General features: G+C 38.1%; 1 protein-coding gene across 7 annotated transcripts in view; it reads right to left on the reverse strand.

Annotated features, from left to right (window-relative positions):
- Positions 1-496: 496 nt before the first annotated feature.
- The window catches only part of PARG (poly(ADP-ribose) glycohydrolase), a 122389-nt gene continuing 103013 nt past the window's right edge, over positions 497-19872 (reverse strand). For all 7 annotated transcript variants that reach the window (XM_054502996.2, XM_054502997.2, XM_054502998.2 and 4 more), the window contains 3 exons: positions 15160-15265; positions 2378-2506; positions 497-1708 (listed from right to left, as the gene is read on the reverse strand). In XM_054502996.2, the coding sequence (XP_054358971.1) occupies positions 1554-1708; positions 2378-2506; positions 15160-15265 (390 nt within the window). In that variant the 3' untranslated portion in view covers positions 497-1553. The remainder of the gene's footprint in view (positions 1709-2377; positions 2507-15159; positions 15266-19872) is intronic.

Raw genomic sequence — 19872 nt, forward strand, 5'->3', positions numbered from 1 at the left:
AATGGGAAAGATTTTAGTATCAACAGAACTAAAGACAGATTCTTCCAAATTTGAGAGATGACTAAAAATCTTAGTTATTGCGGTAAAAAACTTCAGTGGCAAGTGGCTGCCTTCAGGTGCCAAATCTCACTATCCTCTCAATCTCTACATAAACAAAAAGTGCGATAGCCACCAGCCAAGGCCCTGTCTTTTTCCTGCGAGTAGCAGGAGGTCAGGCCATCCCCTGAAATGCTTTATGAATAGGATTTGACCGCCACTAGCGTTTCCTGACAGCTGATGGTAAACCAGAACATCAACAGGGTGGTTTAGGATTGTTTTGGAAATCTGAGTAGTAAGTGCTTCTGTGATGAAATTCTACTTTCGGTTAACACAGGATAGGCTTTGGCTTTCACTTTAACCTCTGAAAGACATTATTATTTATGTTTGTCGCCAGATTTAAAAATGCATAATTGTGATAAAGGACATTAAACAGAACCCAGATAATGCCTAAACCTAATTGTTTCCCACCAGTCCAATTTTATTTAGATTTTATGTGCTCACATATAGACACACTTAAAGAGCATGTTTATATATACATATATAAAATATAGATGATATGGGAGTTTCTGACAAAGTGATTTATTAATGAAAATTCATTCACTATATAACCTTTGAATACCAGAGAAACTTCAATATGTACAAATCAGCATGAAGTTCCCAGTTCTCAAACTTTGGTTATATGAATATGCCTCAAGCACCACAAAAGAAACATTAGTCCTAATTTAAAAAGAAAAAGTATCAAGAAACAAAAAAAATCTTCAATTCTCTTGAATCTGTTTTCTTTACACCACATCAGGAAAACCTCCTTTTATTCCACATTTCCTTTCATCTCAGCCAGTCTCCAAAACTGGTATAAAAAAAAACTGATCAGAGGAAAAAAGACAGACAAACCATTATAGATAAAAGTGATACCTCAAAAGGTCAATTTCTAGAAATTATTCTATCTTAAATAAAGAAACTATTTTAACCTAGGAGGTTTGCATTATGCAACATATATGAAAAAAACCCTAATTATTAATTTTCAGAATTTAAAAACTTAAACAATGCAAGCATATTAAGAGTTGAGTGGAAGGCTCACAGGGAGATTTTTAGCAAAATCAGTTAAAGAGATTCCTGGATTTCAACTTGTTTCCTGGCATCACTGGCATCTGCGGGCTGCAGAAGCAACTGGTATAATATATGGGCAGGAAGAAAAAGACCCGACAGGCTGAGCACAACCTTCCATGGGATTTCACAAGAGATCTGATGGACAAAAGAAATAAACATCAAAGAATGAAAACTGAAATAGAAGAAAATAGAAACAAAACATATCTAAGTCCACGTGAGTCAGGATGGAGGGAGTTTAGATGTACCAACTGACAACTGCATATGTGTGGAAGAGATTGCGTCCTTGACTACAAATGTGGATTATATACACATTTATATTAACTTAAGTCAATTCATATATTACACCTGACAGCTCAAACAGGACGTCTCTGGTGGGAGGTGGGAGGAGATGCTATTTGCTTGGATCCTCAGGTCCCTGTCCTTTGCCCTGAATGGTCAGCGGTCTCTGCACAGGACTCGACAGCATGGTATATGAATGGATAAAGCTTGATGTCTGGTCCAGGGGTGGAACAGTTTCTGCATTCTTCATTGTAATACTGTAGCAACAGCTTATACACATCTCCTGGAGAGCAAAAGGTCAGACCAGAGGCACATTAAAGTATGTAATTGAAAAAAACTTAGAAAGAACACTCCAGTTTTATCTTAACCTAAATGGCATATGCTCAGACTTGGCTTTTGAAAATACAGCATGAATTTCATATGCCTGAAAGGATTTCCCAACATAAATTAAAACAAAATTTTTAAAACTCTTTAAAGAAACAACTTCTTTGCTCATGATAACAACAGGCTATACATGGTACACTGTCCATGCACCCTCCTGGGAGTTCATGGCAGCCCTCGTTATACACTTAGCTCCTGAGGTAGCAAGCGCACTGGATGAGCGCTGGCAGGTCTGAGAAATAGGACAGTGGGGCTTCTCAGATCTGAACTTACCCTCATTCATCTTTCCCATTTTAGATTTTTATAGACACAAAAGTAAAAATGAACACTAACTCCAGCTTCTTGACCTTACTTTAGTAAGCTGATATACCCTATCAAGACTGTGGATGAAACTCTGCCAGAACAAAAAGACTCTGCAAATGCTGCCCCTCCGAGAGCTTTGTCCTTCCTGCTTAGAGCCATGCTTTTGTTTCTTCATACCCACTGTGATTCATCCAGATTTAGCAAGTGTTGCCACTGAATGGTGTACAATCCATCTAGATACCAAGTGTCAAGAGTATCTCCTACTTACCAACAGTGAGTTTCCTTTCAGTAAGGAAAATGTGCATGCTGTAAATGTCTCTCATCAATTCTGAGTCCCCAAAGGTGAAATAAACCACATCTCGCTCAGCTGCAGCAGCTGCCAGTATCTGTATTAAGGCTGAGGTGAAGAGAAAAGACACAGCTATATCATGACATTTTCCACCTAGATACCTTTAGCTCTTTACCAGCTGGTGTGCCACAGCTTCATCCTAGATTAAAGATTTATAAACCTAGTATACATGGCATTAGAAATGGGGAACACAAGGCTGGGCACGGTGCCTCACACCTGTAATCCCAGCACTTTGGGAGGCTGAGGCGGGCAGATCACCTGAGGTCAGGAGTTCGAGACCAGCCTGGCCAACATGGTGAAACCCTACTAAAAATACACACACACACAAAAATTAGCCAGATGTGGTGGCAGGCGCCTGTAATCCCAGCTACTCGGGAGGCTGAAGCAGAATTGCTTGAACCTGGGAGGTGGAGATGGCAGGTGAGCCGAGATCACACCACTGCACTCCAGCCTGGGCAACAGGGCAAGACTCCATCTCAAAAAAAAAAAAAAAAGAAATGGGGAACACAGGATGGACATAAATCATCTAGTTGTGTGGCTTTTCAGACATGCTGCCAAGAATATCGTCAAACTATAGAATTCCAACACAGGCACCTTTGCTGAACCACAAATAAAGGAAGCTGCAAACCATGGGACTAAGGTGGTATTTATATTCGCTTCTATTAATCTGGAACTAAAATTTTTTGTGTTTGCTTACTTGATATAATTGCTGTGTCTTATCACACAGCCACTGGTCTTTTGTATAGGCACATTTGGGAGGTTCTAATGTTCTCCTTAATCCCACAGCAGGAGTTCTCAAAATGGGCTGGGGAGCACACCTGCGTCCCTCCTGCACTCCCACCTCCACTGGCCACTGCAGAACAGGAGGCAGAGTTCCTGAAAACACTGGAGAGTTACTCTCTGGTGTGTTATAAGAATGAAAAAACAATCGAGATCTACTATCTCCAGGAATCAAAGTTACAAATCACTGAGCCTGAAGTATGTTTCCGAAAATTTAGTTACGTTACAATCTCAATAGACAGGATTTATTTTAAATAACCACAAAATTGAATACAGTTACAATAAATGCCCTTTTGCTAGTTATAGATCTCTTACTTCATAAAAGGGAAAATGGGAATCAAATTAAAACATTAAAGAGGGTATATATATTTTTTGAGATGGAGTCTTGCTCTGTCACCCAGGCTGGAATGTAGTGGTGTGATCTCAGCTCACTGCAACCTCTGCCTCCCGGGTTCAAGCGATTCTCCTGCCTCAGACTCCCAAGTAGCTGGGATTACAGGAGCCTGCCACCATACCCGGCTAATTTCTGTATTTTTAGTAAAGACACGGTTTCACCACGTTGGCCAGGCTGGTCTTGAACTCCTGACCTCAAGCGATCTGCCCGTCTCGGCCTCCCAAAGTGTGGGGATTACAGGCATGTGCCAATGTGCCTGGCCAAAGAGGGTATCTTTTTATAGTTTTGATTTTTGACAGCATGTTAATATTCTACATATTTACAAATTAAAATTAAAATACTAAGAATGGGAATGGGGCGAAACCTACAATTGAAGGTAAACTAAAACAAATGAGCGTAATTTTAGTTCAAATAAATAACATAACTACACTGAAGGGAAAGGAAGAAGAAAAGGAAGAAAGAACCAAGTAACTTACAAAGACAATATATGACTTATATAAGTCCATAAGACCATAATATATGGTCTTAGGCCAGGAGAGAACTGCAAACAAACTCCCAACTCTTTTTACAAGGTTTGCTTACCATAGTAGTAGAGGTGAAGCAACTCTGAAACTATTTGGAACTGTATTAGAGGAATGAGCAAATGAATAAATGTGTTGATGCTGCTGGGAACTGGTGTCTCACTATGGAAGGAGGGACACACAAAAATGGAATGGAGGAAGACAAAAAAGAACTGTGTGAGGATGGACTGAAATGGAAGGCATTGGTGTATACTCATGATGTCGAAAATATGTGTATCTGTGTGTGTGTGTGTGTATGTGTGTGTATGTACATATATATTTCCTAGCTCTGTCTGCTAAAAGGGCCAAAAGGGAGACACCACAGTAGCAATGAGCACACTCAGCACCCAAATCTTGGTCTCTACCATCATTCCCCCTAAATGGAACTAGATTCCTCAAGAAGTGCTTAATGCTATAGTTTGGACAAGAAAGGTACAAGATGACCTCAAAATATTTTGTTATACCAGAAGGTAAAGTAGTGCTCAAATGGATAAAACAAAACGAAACAAAAAACAGAAGGGCTAGCTCTTCCCCACAAGAGAAAGCCAAAGACTAACTGGTAAGTGTGGTTGGGGTGTTAGAATAGGAACATCCTTTCTTTGCAACCATTGTGGTAAAGGTCAGGCAAGAATCATTAACAGATGCTAAATCTAGGGAAAATTTTGCCTTTGTTTTCCTATAGATTGCTTATTAGTTACAAGGGAGGAAAAAAACCCTCAACTCTGCAGTGGGGAAACTGGGCAACAGCCTGACATGGTGATCAAAATTAAGATCACCAGTAGTGTCAGATGGCCATCAAGTGCCTCTTGACAGTGTCACTGACGCAGCATTCTGACAGAGAATGCATAACCTCAACCTCATCACAAGGAAACAGCAGACAAACTCAAAGAACGTTGTATTCTTTAAACACATCAATGTCATAAGAGACAAAAAAAAGGCTGTGGAAATATTCTCGATTCAAAAGGAGGCTAACAAACATGACAACTAAATGCAGTAGCTGACCCTGGACCCTGTGCTAGAGGGGAAAAAGGCTAGAAAGGGCTTTATTAGGTCATCTGACAAAATGAGAATATAGATGAAAGAGTAAATATCAGTGTACATTTATGAATTTAATAACTATGTATTTATATTTTATTCTTAGGAAATACACATTGAAGTATTTAGGAAAGAGGGCATAGTATATGTAAGTTAAGCTCAAATAATTCAGAAAAAGATTATGTGCATGTGTATACATATATATGCATACATAAAGTGTGTATTTTTATTTTTATAAATTTGAAATTATTTTTAAATAGAAAGTTATAAAAATTACATAGGAAGAAAAAATTTTAAGTTGAACCAGTAAAATTTGATATCGTTGAGTATTTCCCAGATTTGGGAAAGAATCTATGACATAATATATGTAAGATCCTAAAATACCATCAAAGTATGTCCTTATTTCCAAACTAATATTTATTGAGTACCCACAACATGGGAGGTGCCATGACTATGCCTCATTAATCTCAGAGTATTGAAAGTAATTAACTTCAAAATAGAGATAAGTTTTAATTAAAACTGCTCAACCAACTTACGCATACATTAAAGCTTCAATACACCCTATTTCAAAAGGTTCCTAATTAACCTAAACTACACATAAAAATGGGAACTAATGAATCATCATCTTTCTCGACCAAGAAGTACCATCTCTTACCTTTTACTGAAAATTAAAATTTAGCTTTAAGTATTTACTATTAAAAAAGACAGAGACCCAAAGAAGAGTCTTTTTCATCCTATTTCCTACTAGATCTCTATTCATTTGCCATTTGTGAAAATGAAGTATTAATGAAAAACATTTAAAATTTATCTTTTTATAGAATTTATTTTATATTAAGAGAAAATCAAAAAGTAAAACCAATTCACATTACATTCTTGATTTCACACCCATTTCTATTTGAGTACATATTGTACCATAAGCACGTGTTAGACTAGTTAGGACTGGGAGGCAGGAGATCTAAGTTCTATCTTCAGCCTTCTGCCAGCTATCTAGCTCTGTGACTTTAGCCAGTTACTCTCTGGGCCTCATTTTTCTCAACTACACCATGGAGTTAAATCAGATGCTCCCTGAAGATTCTGTCAGAGTTTAGAAATCCATAATCACTGTTATAATTGTTTTCCCTCCATTGAATGCTAGACTATACATACATAAATGAAATTTCCAGAAAGATAATCTCGATCCTAGATACATCAGTAAACACTGACAAAAGTTTATTTTAAAACATCACTATCTTCAGGCCTCCTTGTCTACAACACCCCCAAGATCTTTGCAAATCTACACAATTATGCTTCATGATTTAAGTGAACTCTCGCATCAAAAGTTAGATGAGAATAAATCACAAGTCTATTAGAGTATGTGGACTGATTCCAAGTATGATATAAAAACATCAAATTCTAACTTCAAGCACAACTATGTGCCAAAATAATCACTTAAATTAACCTGCAGGGAGCTTGGTTTTAATTTTCTTTTTGGCATCAATGTTAAGCTATGAAAAAATACAAATAAATATGAATAACATAAAAAGCAATTCATAGTGTCCTGTTGCAACAAATGGACCAAGCACAAAATGGGTAAGATGATTGATACTCATACCACAAGTGTGGTGTGAGGCCACCAGCATGTAATATTGGTAACAACTGCTAACACTGGGCTCTTATAGCACGCTGAACACTGTTCTAGGAGCTTTACAAACACTACCTCAGGATTCCTTACAAAAACTCAACAAGGGAATTATTATTTCCATATTGAAAATAAAGAAATTTAGGCATCAAAAGGTTACGTAATTTGTCTCAGGTCACACAGCCAGAAAGTGGTGGAGCTGACTGGGACACCAACTCAAGAACGCATGCCCTCGCCCACTGCTTCTGGGCTGCTGTGGCAATCCACTCTGGTCAACTCCAAGCAGACGTTACCACATGCCAGCCAGAGAAATGTCTTTACATTGTTTATTCAAACGATTTAAATGCATGCTGTCAAGTAGGCCAAAATAGTACAGATTTGAAAGTACTACGCAAGTCCTTCTACTGAGCTCACTTTGTGAGCTCTCACATTTTGGTACCCTGAGAGCTCAGCTTTGCTCACCAGTCACAAAAGCATTTCACTTCTTGTTTTTACCACAGAGCACTCTTCGAGGCCAACTCTTATTCTCCAACTGGTCTTGTCCTCTGGCTACTGTTTTAAATCTTGACACTCCCTCCTTTTCCACTATGGATGTTACTAATGGCTCAATCTTTGGTCCTCTCACCTGCTTTAAATACACTCTCTCTTCAAGAATGCAGCCACCATCTCTAGAATGGTAACTCCCAAATCTAGATCCAGATCCAGAGCTTGCAGCTAATACGGATTAAATAACAAAAGCACACAAGGGCTTCAATCCTGGTTTGAATCCTGGCACTACCACTTGCTATCTGTATGACTCTAGGCTAATTTACCTCTCGATGCCTCAGTTGTTGCCCCTATACAGACAAAAAAGAAAACTTACCTAAATAGGTTGTTGTGTGCTAATACAGGTAAAGAATATATTTAGTACAATTCCTAGAACATAGTATGCACTCAATATGTTCTCAACTAATAATAACAACAATAGTAATGAACATACATTGGTTTTTAAGAAGATGGGGCCAAGTTTGAATGTTGGTTCTGACACTTGCTAGCTGCTCCCTTGGGACAGGTTTATTAGCTGTCTATAAACCTTGGTTTCTCATTCTTAAAAGAGGGGCAATAAATGGAAGGGTAACTGTGCAAACCATAAGAGAAAATGCAGTGACTGTTAAACCTGGCTGATCCCAGCTCACAGATAGTTAAAAAAATTCCTAAAGCCATTTTCCAAGTCCACTAACTCAGCAGTATTTCTGAGGTGCTGACACAGGTTGAGTATCCCTCATCTGAAATGTTTGGGACCAGATTGGTTTTGGATTTCATTGTTTTTTTGGTAATATTTGCAATACCAGTTGAGCATCTCAAATCTGAAAATCTGAAATTGAAATGCTCCAAAGAGCATTACCTTTGAGCATCATGCACTCAAAAACTTTTGGTAAATTTTGGAGCATTTTGAATTTTGGATTTTCAGATTTGCGATACTCAACCTGTAAGAAATACATACTTGCTCCAGACACCTTTGAATGCACATTATCATGCAAGACCCCATTCTCAGCACTGGGGCCACAAAAAAGGATAATACAGAAATGTTAAGAAAGTAATCTTCCTGAGCAAGGCTGGGAGAGACCCAGAGAGTGTGATCTGTTCTGGCAGAAGAAAGCAAAGTGATGGGGAGCCTGTGGTAGACAAATGAGGTGACCTGATCCAATGCTCTACACTCCTACCTTCCATTTTTGGTTGGAAGTCACCCTTTCCCCAACTCCATAACCACACTTCCTATAAAACTCTCAAAGGGCTAGTCTAGGCCAATCACGGCATGGTAGAAAATGACATATCAGCACTGTCTAAATTCTTTTTCTAGAGAAATGGTCTTTCTGGAGTTTAACTATCTTGATTCCAAAATTACAAAATAACTAGTAAAGACATTATTTAAGTTTGATATAAATGGACATAAGGTCTGAAAGAAATTTATAAAAAGTTTCTATATCTCAGAAACGTTTCACTTAATATACATATGTCATGGAAATAAATTAGAAATCCTTTAAATCTCATTAGGGGATGTGTCTTGTGTTTCTTGATTCCCTCGCTATGACAATTTGGTCCAAGGGATGAGAAGTAATCCCAGTTGGTCAAATTAGAGTATTTTTGTGGCATTTTAAAACTAAGGAGTCCTCCTTTCTTCTTGGGTCACTCAGTTGCAAGGGTCAACCTTGCAACTGCAGGGTTGCAAGACTGGAACTATTTGGTCCTGGTTCCTGTCAGGCAGAGATAATCTGATGGAGACAGATGAAAATGAGGCCATTATATTGAAAGAAGCAGGCAGGAGAGGAACCAACACAAACAGAGGGAGAGCCTGATTCTAGGATCAACTCATACCTGAGGCCAACTCTATCCTGCTTTTCTCAGCCACGTCAAGCAACAGTCCCCTTTTAGGTGGAAGGCATAAGCTACATTAGTGTCTCTTTCAACCAAAAGAATCCTAATACAGAACTTTTCTGGTGGAAGGGAATGAGGTCTTTCTGGAGTAGTTACCACTGGAGTAGAATCTTACAAGGGACCGAAGTAATTGGCCAGGTACAGACAGACCGTTACAGAAAAATGTGCAAAGCCCAAGATTAATTAAAGGCACACAGAAGCTACTGAATACATTTGTTAAATAGAAATTCATTGAGCATATTTTATTTGCAAGTCACTTTTAGGTACTGAAGGTAGGGAATGGGGATAGAACAGAAAAATGTGCAAAGCCCAAGATTAATTAAAGGCACACAGAAGCTACTGAATAAATTTGTTAAATAGAAATTCATCGAGCATATTTTATTTGCAAGTCACTTTTAGGTACTGAAGGTAGGGAATGGGGATAGAAAAGAAAATGCAAAAAATGCAACAAGACACCTTTTAATGATAGTAAACTGGCAATGGCATACTTGTTTACAGGTCAGGTAACATATACGGGGAAGTCCAAGGGAGAGAATACAGTCATTGGTTCTTAGTTTCTGTTCCTGATTGGGCCAGTAAAGCCCTTTCCTCATCCCTCTTTTCTGCTTACCACTAGAGAGAGAAACTAAAAACCACAGCTTCAGGCTGCTAAGCACCTAAAACAAAACAAAACAGAACAAAAACAACAACAAAATAAGGCAAGTTGGACAAACTTGTAAGTAGACAGCAAAGGAAATGCTAGGAGAAATTTACAAAAGCACAACAGAAGAAGGAATGTTAAAGTAGTACTCAATTCCTTCACAAAATAAGCAAGTGAAGTCACAAGGACAGAGTCTGACCTAAAAGGTATAGAATCTTACAGCAAAAGAGTAAATCTTACAGCAAAAGAGTAAATCTTATACTTTTCAGAGACACCTTTTCAAGTGCCAACATGTCTGCAATAATTGACTATGTTAGGTTATGAAGAGAAGTTCAAGAAACACCAAAAAGTAGAAATAGTATTATCTACATTCTTTGATTACAATGTAATAAAATTAGACATGAGATAAAAGCAAAATTTTTAACAAACTAACCACTGAGATAATTTTAAGTTATCTCCTAAAATTCTCATGGATGCCTAGGGTCTGGTGGTACATTTGAGGCAGAAGCCCCCCACGGAAAAATCTTTGCTGAGACGAGATGTAGAAAGCTTAAAAAAAAAAAAAGCTGCTTCTACCCCAACCATGAGAAAAGGCCAAATGTTGTAATCTACAAAATTATGACTTTTTCTGAGTTTATAGGAGAGCTGAGTTTTCGAGGCAACCAAAGGGTGACAAACCCCTCTGAGAAGATAAAACACATGAACTGTTTTATGTTTGAAAGTAACAGGAGAAAGAGGTGGTCACCACACAAATGGGTAGGAATAAATCAGCTAAAACTTCAATGAAATGTTAAAAGCCAAGTATGAAAGAGGGGGTCACTTTGGAACAGTTAGGAACACCAGAAATAAGTAGAGCTTGCACTGGCTCAAAAGCTTTCACATGAGCTTCCACAAGGTGCTCAGAAAAATGCAGGTCAGGTAGGAGACCACAGGGAGCCCCTTTGGTATCACAGGCATGCAGGAGGCCACTGGCTGCTGCTGGAGCCAGGCCCAAAGCCCCTCCATCTCCCCCTAGTCCCTTCTCTCCTAGCCTGTGGCTCCTAGGGCCACTGGCTCCCTGAGGAAGAATGTTGTTAGTAAACTGTCTATTGAATGAACTAATATATTAAAAATGTTCTCTTAATAGTTGTCAAAGTAATGTACAATTAAAGCAGTTCAGAACTAATTGTGAGGCTGGGCATGGTAGCGCATGCCTGCAGTCCCAGCTACTTGGGAGGCTGAAACAGGAGGATCCCTTGAGCCCAGGAGGTCGAGGCTGCAGTGAGCTATGATCACGCCATTGCACTCTAGCCTGGGTGACACAATAAGACCCTGTATCTTACACAAACAAACAACTAATTGTGGTAAAACACAAAACTCATGTACAATTAAGTAACAAGCATGTTAAAAATATTTTCCCAGCCGGGCGCGGTGGCTCATGTCTGTAATCCCAGCACTTTGGAAGCTGAGGCAGGTGAATCACTAGGTCAGGAGTTCGAGACCAGCTTGGCTAGCATGGTGAAACCCTGTCTCTGCTAAAAATACAAAAAATTAGCTGGGTGTGGTGGCAGGCACCTGTAATCCCAGCCACTCGGGAGGCTGAGGCAGGAGAATTGCTTGAACCCAGGAGGTGGAGGCTGCAGTGAGTCGAGATAGTGCCACTGCATTCCAACCCAGGCAACAGTGCAAGACTCCGTCTCAAAATAAAATTAAAAAAAAAATTTGCCTTCTTTCTTTTCTAATTTTCTTTTTTTGTAAGAGATGTGGTCTTACTATGTTGCCCAGGCTGACCTTGAACTTCAGGGCTCAAACATTCCTCCCACCTCAGCCTCCCAAGTAGCTGGGACTATAGGTGCATACCATCATGCTCAGCTTAGCCTTATTTCTATTAATAATTAAAGAAATACAAGTTTAAGGATTTATACCTGCCCATGTTACCCACCATGAACATTTTTTATAAGATTTTTTTGTTACAAAAACAATATATGCTCAAAATAAAAAAGATGCAGATTAAAAATAAAGTATAAAACATCACTGACCAAGTGTGGTGGCTCACAAGTGTAATCACAACACCAGCCTGGGCAACATAGTGAAACCCCATCTCTATTACAATAAAAAATGAAAAAACCCCAACAAAACAAAACAAAACAAAAAGTGTATCACCCACTAGAGAACAACCACAGTTAATCTTGGCACATAAACAGATGAACATAGAGAACTTCAAATTTGTGTGTGATATTTTATATTCACAATTTAATTTTAAAATGGTTTATATGGCATACATTGGGTATTTCTCCCATTTGTCAATATTCCAAAACCATCTTTCCCTGTCAGCAGACACATTTCTATAATGGTTTTTAAAGGAAGGATAATATTTTATTGCATAAATGTACTATAATTTCTTTTCTTTTTTTAGCATCATAGTTTAGTAAACAATTCCCCATTATGACTCGTTCTAAATTTTTAATGAATATTTAGGCTAATGAAGGGGAGGGAAATGTCACAGTTACTCCAAAATTTAAATCTCAATAGTTGAGCAAATGAATTATATAATGGAAATCTTAGACTACTATGCTTGATAGTCACCAGAGCAAGCACAGCTGCAGTCTGAAAGGCTTTTAAGCCAGAAAAAAAGAAAAAAGGAAAAGAAGTGAACACATTTATAAAGCTTTCCAAACTGTCCATCACAAATGACCATGGCTTACAGCAGACCTAGCTTCTGGATTGATGACTTGAATCTAGTCATTCATTTTACTTAAGAGAAAGACAGGAAAAAAGTATCTGTAGTAAGATCAATAAGCCCAGAGTGAAAAACAGGTTTCCTCAAACACTGAAAATAGCACCAAGCAGTTTTTGTCTTTGAATTTGAAGAAAATGTAGGTGAAAGTCTTTAGCATAAAGAGACAGGAAAGATCTTTATAAGCACACCACAAAAATGTGAAGACATATAAGCTAACTCAGTAACTTCAGCCTGATCGGTTGAAATAAATGAAGAAGCAGAAAAATGTTTGTAATATGTAGCAGTTAAACAATTAATATTTTTTAATATATAAAGAGTTATTACTAGCCAGTGATAAAATCAAACTACTTCCAAAGAGATGAATGGGCAGAAGGCATGAAAAAGCAATTCACAAAACAAACAAATAGTCAATAAACATGAAAACTGTTGAACCTCAGAGAAATGAAAAAGAGTAACAAAGTCCTGTCTTGGTGATGCTGTTCATGTGAGGAAGACAATGTGAATTGATATCACCTTTCAGAGTGAAATCTACAAGGATCAAAATGAAGTATACGTATTCTTTGAGTCATTAATCTCACCTCTAGGAATTTACCTTAAGAAGATAATTACACATAATATATATAATTGTACTACACACTGTAGTACTGCTTATAATATAAGGAAAACAAACTGTGAATGGAGAATCTGTGAAATAAATTATGGTACATATGTGCATACAACAGAATACTGTGTAGCCACTAACAAATGCTGAGTACTCAGTAGATCTACATTTGTTAGATGGATAGTTGAAAACTATCCATGAGACTGCAGACTTTCTAAAAGGAGGAGGCTGGAGAATAGAATAGAGGGTGTCACTTCATCAACAGTTACATAGATTGCTACTGAGATGACCTGAAGGATGGCCACCAAATGCTGACAGTGAATTCTAGTGATTTTTATATACTTCATGGTATTTTTCTAGATTAAAAAAATAGTAATAAATGTGTCATTTTTATAAAAATATTAAGAAGCATTTTACTGATGAGGGGAAAAGCAGTTACATTATGACAGACTCAAGTATTCTCAAAGAGATGAATTTTATCTAAATATAGTTCGGCTATTAAGGCCAGCTGGCTGTTTTATGTCTGCTTTATTGCTTGCTACTTTGTAACTGTGGTATAAAAAAGAATTTTTCTGGCATGCCATCTTGGGTTCCTGGTAGAAGCTTCAAACACCCTTGGAATTTCCTGAGTGCTGGTGCCTTTGTTCTGCTAATGAGGCGATTCAGATTGCACACCCGGGAGTCAGGGGAGGGCAGAGACCGAGCTCAATCATGTGGCCAATGATTTAATCAATCATGCCTAGAGAATGAGACTTCAATGAAATCTTTGGTCACCAAAGGTCAGTGCAGCCTCCTGACTGGCGTACACACTGATGTATCAGGAGAGTGGGGTGCCCTGACACTAAGGGGAAGGGTTGTAGAAGCTCTGCTTTCCCTTCTAGGCTTCGCTTTATGTGTCTCCTTTATAATAAAACTGCAGTGGTAAGGAAAGGACTTTTTTCTGAGTTCTGTGAGTCATTCTAGTGAATTATGGAACCTGAGGTGGGGACATGGGAACCTCCTAGAATAGTAACCAGCTGGACAGAAATGTGAGTGGCCTGGGGATCCCCCTGAAACTTGTGGATGGAGTCTGAAGTGGGGGCAGTCTTGTGGACTCTGTCCTTAATAGGCGAGATCTGCAATTACTCCAGGTAGTCAGTGTCAGATTTGCAATGCAGTACACCCAGGTGGTGTCAGACCAGTTGGGATGAAATGGAAAAATAATCATCCTAAGTAATGATATAGTATTATTTTCTATAACTGATACTTTGAAAAAATGTCAATGTAGTAAATGGCCAATAGCTTTGTTGATCGGGTTTTGTGAATTTCCTACCACAAACAATAACACGTAAGAAATGTTTCTGCTTCTTGGACATCCAGATGCCTCCTATCTGTGCCATTCATGCAGCTCTCCCAGGCTGTGCTCCCACAGCCCCGTGGGCCTCCACTACAGCACTCATTCCCATGTACTGCATCAGTCTCATACTGCCTCTCTCTCATATGCTGGACTGTGAATTCCAAAGCAGGAATCACATCTTCTCCATCTTTGTATCTCAGAGCCTACCACTGTGCCTAGAAAGTGGCAGAGGTGCTATTAAATTTGGTGGATGAATGAGTCAGTGAAATAACTGTCCATAAAAATCACTCCAGTGGAGGAAAGTGCAAGCTCAGGTTTGAAACTTCACAGTCATTATATGCTCTTCTCCTCCTGCCAACCTTTCAATATTCAACAAAATACTGTGTCTGGGGGATCAAAGTGATAAGCAACCACTGAAGGAAAATGGTAAATGAAATAAGAATTCCTTCAAGCATAATAGGAAAAAAGAAAATAGTGTTAAATATTCCTTTTCCTTTTCTCTTAGATTTTTGTGGTCTCATGACAGGACATGAGAAATCTGGCTTGAAGGACTAACTTTTTTCTGTGGGCAGAATGCTTTTATCCTTCTCTACAACAACTTACCTTTTAACCTGGCATCACCCCCAAAGGCACCACAGCCCCAGTTTCCTGTGGCCACTGCAGAAAGATTCTCTGAAGAAACTCCAGGACGGAGAAATCCACAGTAAGCCTGCAGGATAAAAGAATTATCGAAGCCTGTGAGTGCCTAGACACTAACAGTGTTTCTGACTGATGTACTAGGATCAGTGTCCATTATCAAGCTTATGTTCAATTTCTCATTTTTTTTTTCCATAGGGGCCAAAATAGAGGGAAAAACAAAAAGGGAGGAAGGGAGAAAAAAACCCGGGATTATGCAAGGAAGAGACTAAGAAATGATAAATTCTAATATTTATTTGTTTGAATGCTAAGCAAATAAAATCCCTTAAACTAATATAGGTCCCAATTTACTTTTCCACTTCAAACAAACAGAAATGAAAATAGCAGAGATATTTCAAGAACTAATAGGATCCCAATTATAAACTACTAGGAAAAATCACCAGGAAAGGGACTTGTTAGAGCAGTTTTCTTTTTCTTTGAAGGCTTTAATCACTATTTTTTTCATCAGGCAAAGGGTCACTATTATGCCTCCTCAGCATTCTGTCTCTGAGTTATGGAGATTAGATTAATAAATGTGCTTCCTGCTAATGAAATACTTAACAAAGAGCAAGCAACTATCTATAGAAGGGATTCCTATACCTGTTTATGAAATAACCTTTAAGGTGCCTTTTGGCTCTAAGATTCTCTAGTTTCACAGCTCTGTTTTAAGCTAGAATATTTAAAAATTTGCCAGTAATCTGAGAAAAGTACAATATATTCTGAGGATGCTGGCTAAGTATTAATTAAATGAACAGCTCATTTTCTATATGAGAAGACCATTGTGTAAGATCCCAGAGTTCCTGATTTCCACCTCTTTCCTGTCAGCTAGTTGGTCTTTGTGCCTTCTTTCTAAATTCTTATTTTCTGAAGTGATCAGACTGTAACAGGTTTAATACAGCAGCAAAGCAAAACTCCCCTGGGTTCTCAAGTTCCAAACGAAGCCTAAAATATAGCTCACATATAATAGCAAATACAATTAAAAGAATGATCTTGACAAATGTTCCCAGAGAAAAACCAAGGATAAAGAAAGATGCTTCTATGAAACCCACACATAGAAATATATTAAATTGTTCTTTGAAGTTTCCACAAAGGTATAAAAATTTATTTTAGAGACTGTCTCGATGGATTAACAAGGCTATTCCTTCCATACCCTCCTAGACTGTAAATCCTGACAGATATTAATTATAAGTTGGTACCAGATCATTATTCAACACTGTGGTATAGAGCTTACACAAGCGCTCACAAATTACCTGCATAGTCAGATGCATGGAGCTTCTGAAAATCTCTTTCAGGTAAAAAAAAATCTAAGAACTCCATTTGTTTTGAATAGGCTCTTGAAAGATAGTCTGTGTCATTAACAAACAAGGGAAAAAACAAACCCTCTGGAAGAATAAACATAACTTTGCTGCTTTGTTTCATGTCAGAATTTTCTAACATGCCTAGAGAGAAGAAGGCTTCCTCAGATTCCTAGTTCATTTCTCTGTTTTATACTATCAGGATGGTTTTAGTTTCTTTCTTACTGCTGTCTCTAAATAACTGGGTTAACTTTACTTCAATGTCCAAAAATAGCTTAGTGAAACTAAGGCCTAATGATTGAGAATTTGAAACATTTAAATTATTAGAAGCAAAATCTAGTATAAAATATTATCCAATTTTCCTGGAAAATTATCTATCTTGAAAAATGGCCATAAAAACAAACCATGAAACTGAAAATAAACCTCATTCAGTGTTTAGATCAAATCTTTAAAAGCTCATGGCTGTAACCCCAGCACTTTGGGAGGCTGAAGTGGGAGGATCACTTGAGCTCTGGAGTTTGAGACCAGCCTGGGCAATATGGTGTCATCTACTTGGGAGGCTGAGGTGGGAGGACTGCTTGAGCCTGGGAGGTCTAGGCTGCAGTGAGCCATGATGGCGCCACTGCACTCCAGCCTGGGTGACAGTGAACTCTATCCCCCACCCCCGCCACCAAAAAATATTAATCAGATAAAAATTAAATGATAAAATTACATAGAAATTATAATAACTGGTTATAATGATTAAATACAAAATTACTTTATTCTGTTAAGAAGCAAGCATTTGTAAGGTCAGAAATAAGACAGCAGTAGTATGCTGCCCTGAGCCCTCTTTGGAAGGTCAGCCCAGGCTTCTCCCTTCTCTAGGAAGAAGGATGCCTTAAGTGCTGGAGACCAGGGCAGAGCCTTGAATCAGGGGACCCTTCCTTTTATGAGTAGGAATTGAACTCCTCTGGTAAAGAAACAAAGATGAGATAAGGATAGAGACCTTAAAAGAGTTGCCAAGTTCTCACTCCATAGAGAAAGGCACTAGGAGTTCTCAAAAGCTCTATATTGGCAAATGCGTTTGTTTTTCCCCCACCCAGAGCAAGAGTACTTGCGAAGACTGATCAGAAAGCTGCAAGAATAAAAGAAAGCCAGCTTGAACTCTAGCCATACCCTGCCCTGACAATCTGCAATGACAGAGCAATTTATTTTTACTAATAAACAACTCAGAAGGGGGAAAAGAAAAAGGAAGCACTGAGACCTCAGGATAGTAAGCAGAAGATACCAATGAACAACACTCTCTTGGAATGAGTTTTGATGGGAAGGGAAGAAGACAGCGAACATAAAGGTAATTTGGGAGTCCTGAAGGTTGCAAAGGGGCGTATTGAGAAGAAAGATGAAAATATTAGTACCTAGAATTAAAAACTAGAGACCAACCAGGAAATGGTAATGATAAAGATGTAGGAAAGAAGGAAAGAAAACGGAAAAGAGACCAAACAAAACTGGTATAAAAGTCTACAGGCCCAAAATGAGGCCCAGGAAAGAAATGGTATCCAGGGAAATAGTCTGGCACAAACTGATGTATAAGATTTTACACTTAAGTAAGATCTTTGGCTTCAATATCAATTTTAGAAGGCCCAAGCAGATAGACAGTTACATGCTGCATAGTGATGTTGCAGTCAACAACGAAGCACAAACATGACAATGGTCCCATAAGATTATAATACCATATTTTCATAGTACCTGCCCTATGTTTAAGACACAAATACTACCGTTGTGTCACAGCTGCCTATAGTATTCAGTACAGTAACATACTCGACTGGTTTGCAGTCTAGGAGCAACAGGCCATACCATCTAGCCTAGGTGAGTAGCAGGCTATACCACCTAGGTTGTGTAAAGTGACATGTGCACAGTGACTACTTCACAGAACATATCTCCATCTTTAAGTGATGCATGATTTTACTTAAAAGATGTCTTTCATTATCATGTAAATACATTATTCTATTTCCTAGAATAATTTAATAATTATTGTTCCTAAAGAGTTACTCATTTATATGAAATCAATGTACTATACTTCTTTAACTTAATACACAGTGGATATTGATACTGATTTTCTGAGGTTTTTAATATTCTGTGATTTCTTACGACTTTTATTTTTTTTAGCCCAGGCTGGGTGCAGTGGTGTGATCCCAGTTCACTGCAAACTCCACCTCCCAGGTTCAAGCGATTCTCCTGCCTCAGCCTCCCGAGTAGCTGAGATTAGACTTTATCCCTAAAATAATTATAACATTAATACATTGTTTTTGCTATTCTAAAATGCAATATATAAAATGAAAGAAGTATGCAGATCTTAGTTTCCTGATGTATAAAATCCAAGATTGGGTTATGTATTTAATTGTTATTCTGATTCTATATATTGGGAAACTTAAGGGAAAACCCACTACAAATGATACATTTTGAACATTCTTGAAAAGTAAAGTGACACATATTTTATGAAAAGACTGTAAGTGCTCAGAGGCTGAACTTCTTAGGAATATCAGCAGCAAATACTGACTGATTTTGTTTTCAGGCTTTGGTTTAATAACAGTCCTATTCCAAATATGGTGGTGAATAATAACAAAAACATCAATAAACAGATCAATTTTTAAAAAGGTAAATAGGGATGATTTCTATCTCTCCACCTTGTTCAATTTCAGATTCAGAAAGCTCCACAAAACATATTCATTACTTAATCCTACCTAAAATCCTACCTAACATGGCAAATACAACTTTTCACAAGTGATTTCTTTCTTCTCTTGCAGCGCTATTTGCCACTTTTACAAGCTGAAGTCATAAATCTTTCTAACCCTAAAATAATACTCCTTTAGAATGACACCCAGCTGATCTCTCACAGGATTAAACATTGCTTCACAGTATCAGTTAGATAAAAGGAGACTGGTTCCCTCCTTTAAAAACCAACTCTACTTGCAGGTCACGATGTGGGTCCAATAAGACCGGTGGAGCCTGGATGGAGCAGACCTTTTCCAGAGGCCTGGAAAGCACTTTGTAGGATTGGCTTTTCAATTATTAACTGGTGAGTAATGCTTAAAAGTAGCAAACAGGTCCCCAGAGTTCACAGATCCATACTGAATTCTGACGGTGAAAACTGGTCTTACTGCTTTTTTGCTTAGAAAAATGTGGTTTTTTTTTTCTTTTCCTCCTTTCTCTCTGGCATGCATACACACACACACACACACACACACACACACACAAGCAGAATTGTGCAAGTCATCTCTAAAGTGATTTAACACAGACTTCTGCTCTAAAAGTTTGTAAAACATGAGATATAAAATATTAAACATTGTCTCCAAGTTGTACTGTCAGT

This window comes from Pongo pygmaeus, chromosome 8, assembly GCF_028885625.2.
Source record: "Pongo pygmaeus isolate AG05252 chromosome 8, NHGRI_mPonPyg2-v2.0_pri, whole genome shotgun sequence".
NCBI lineage: Eukaryota > Metazoa > Chordata > Mammalia > Primates > Hominidae > Pongo > Pongo pygmaeus.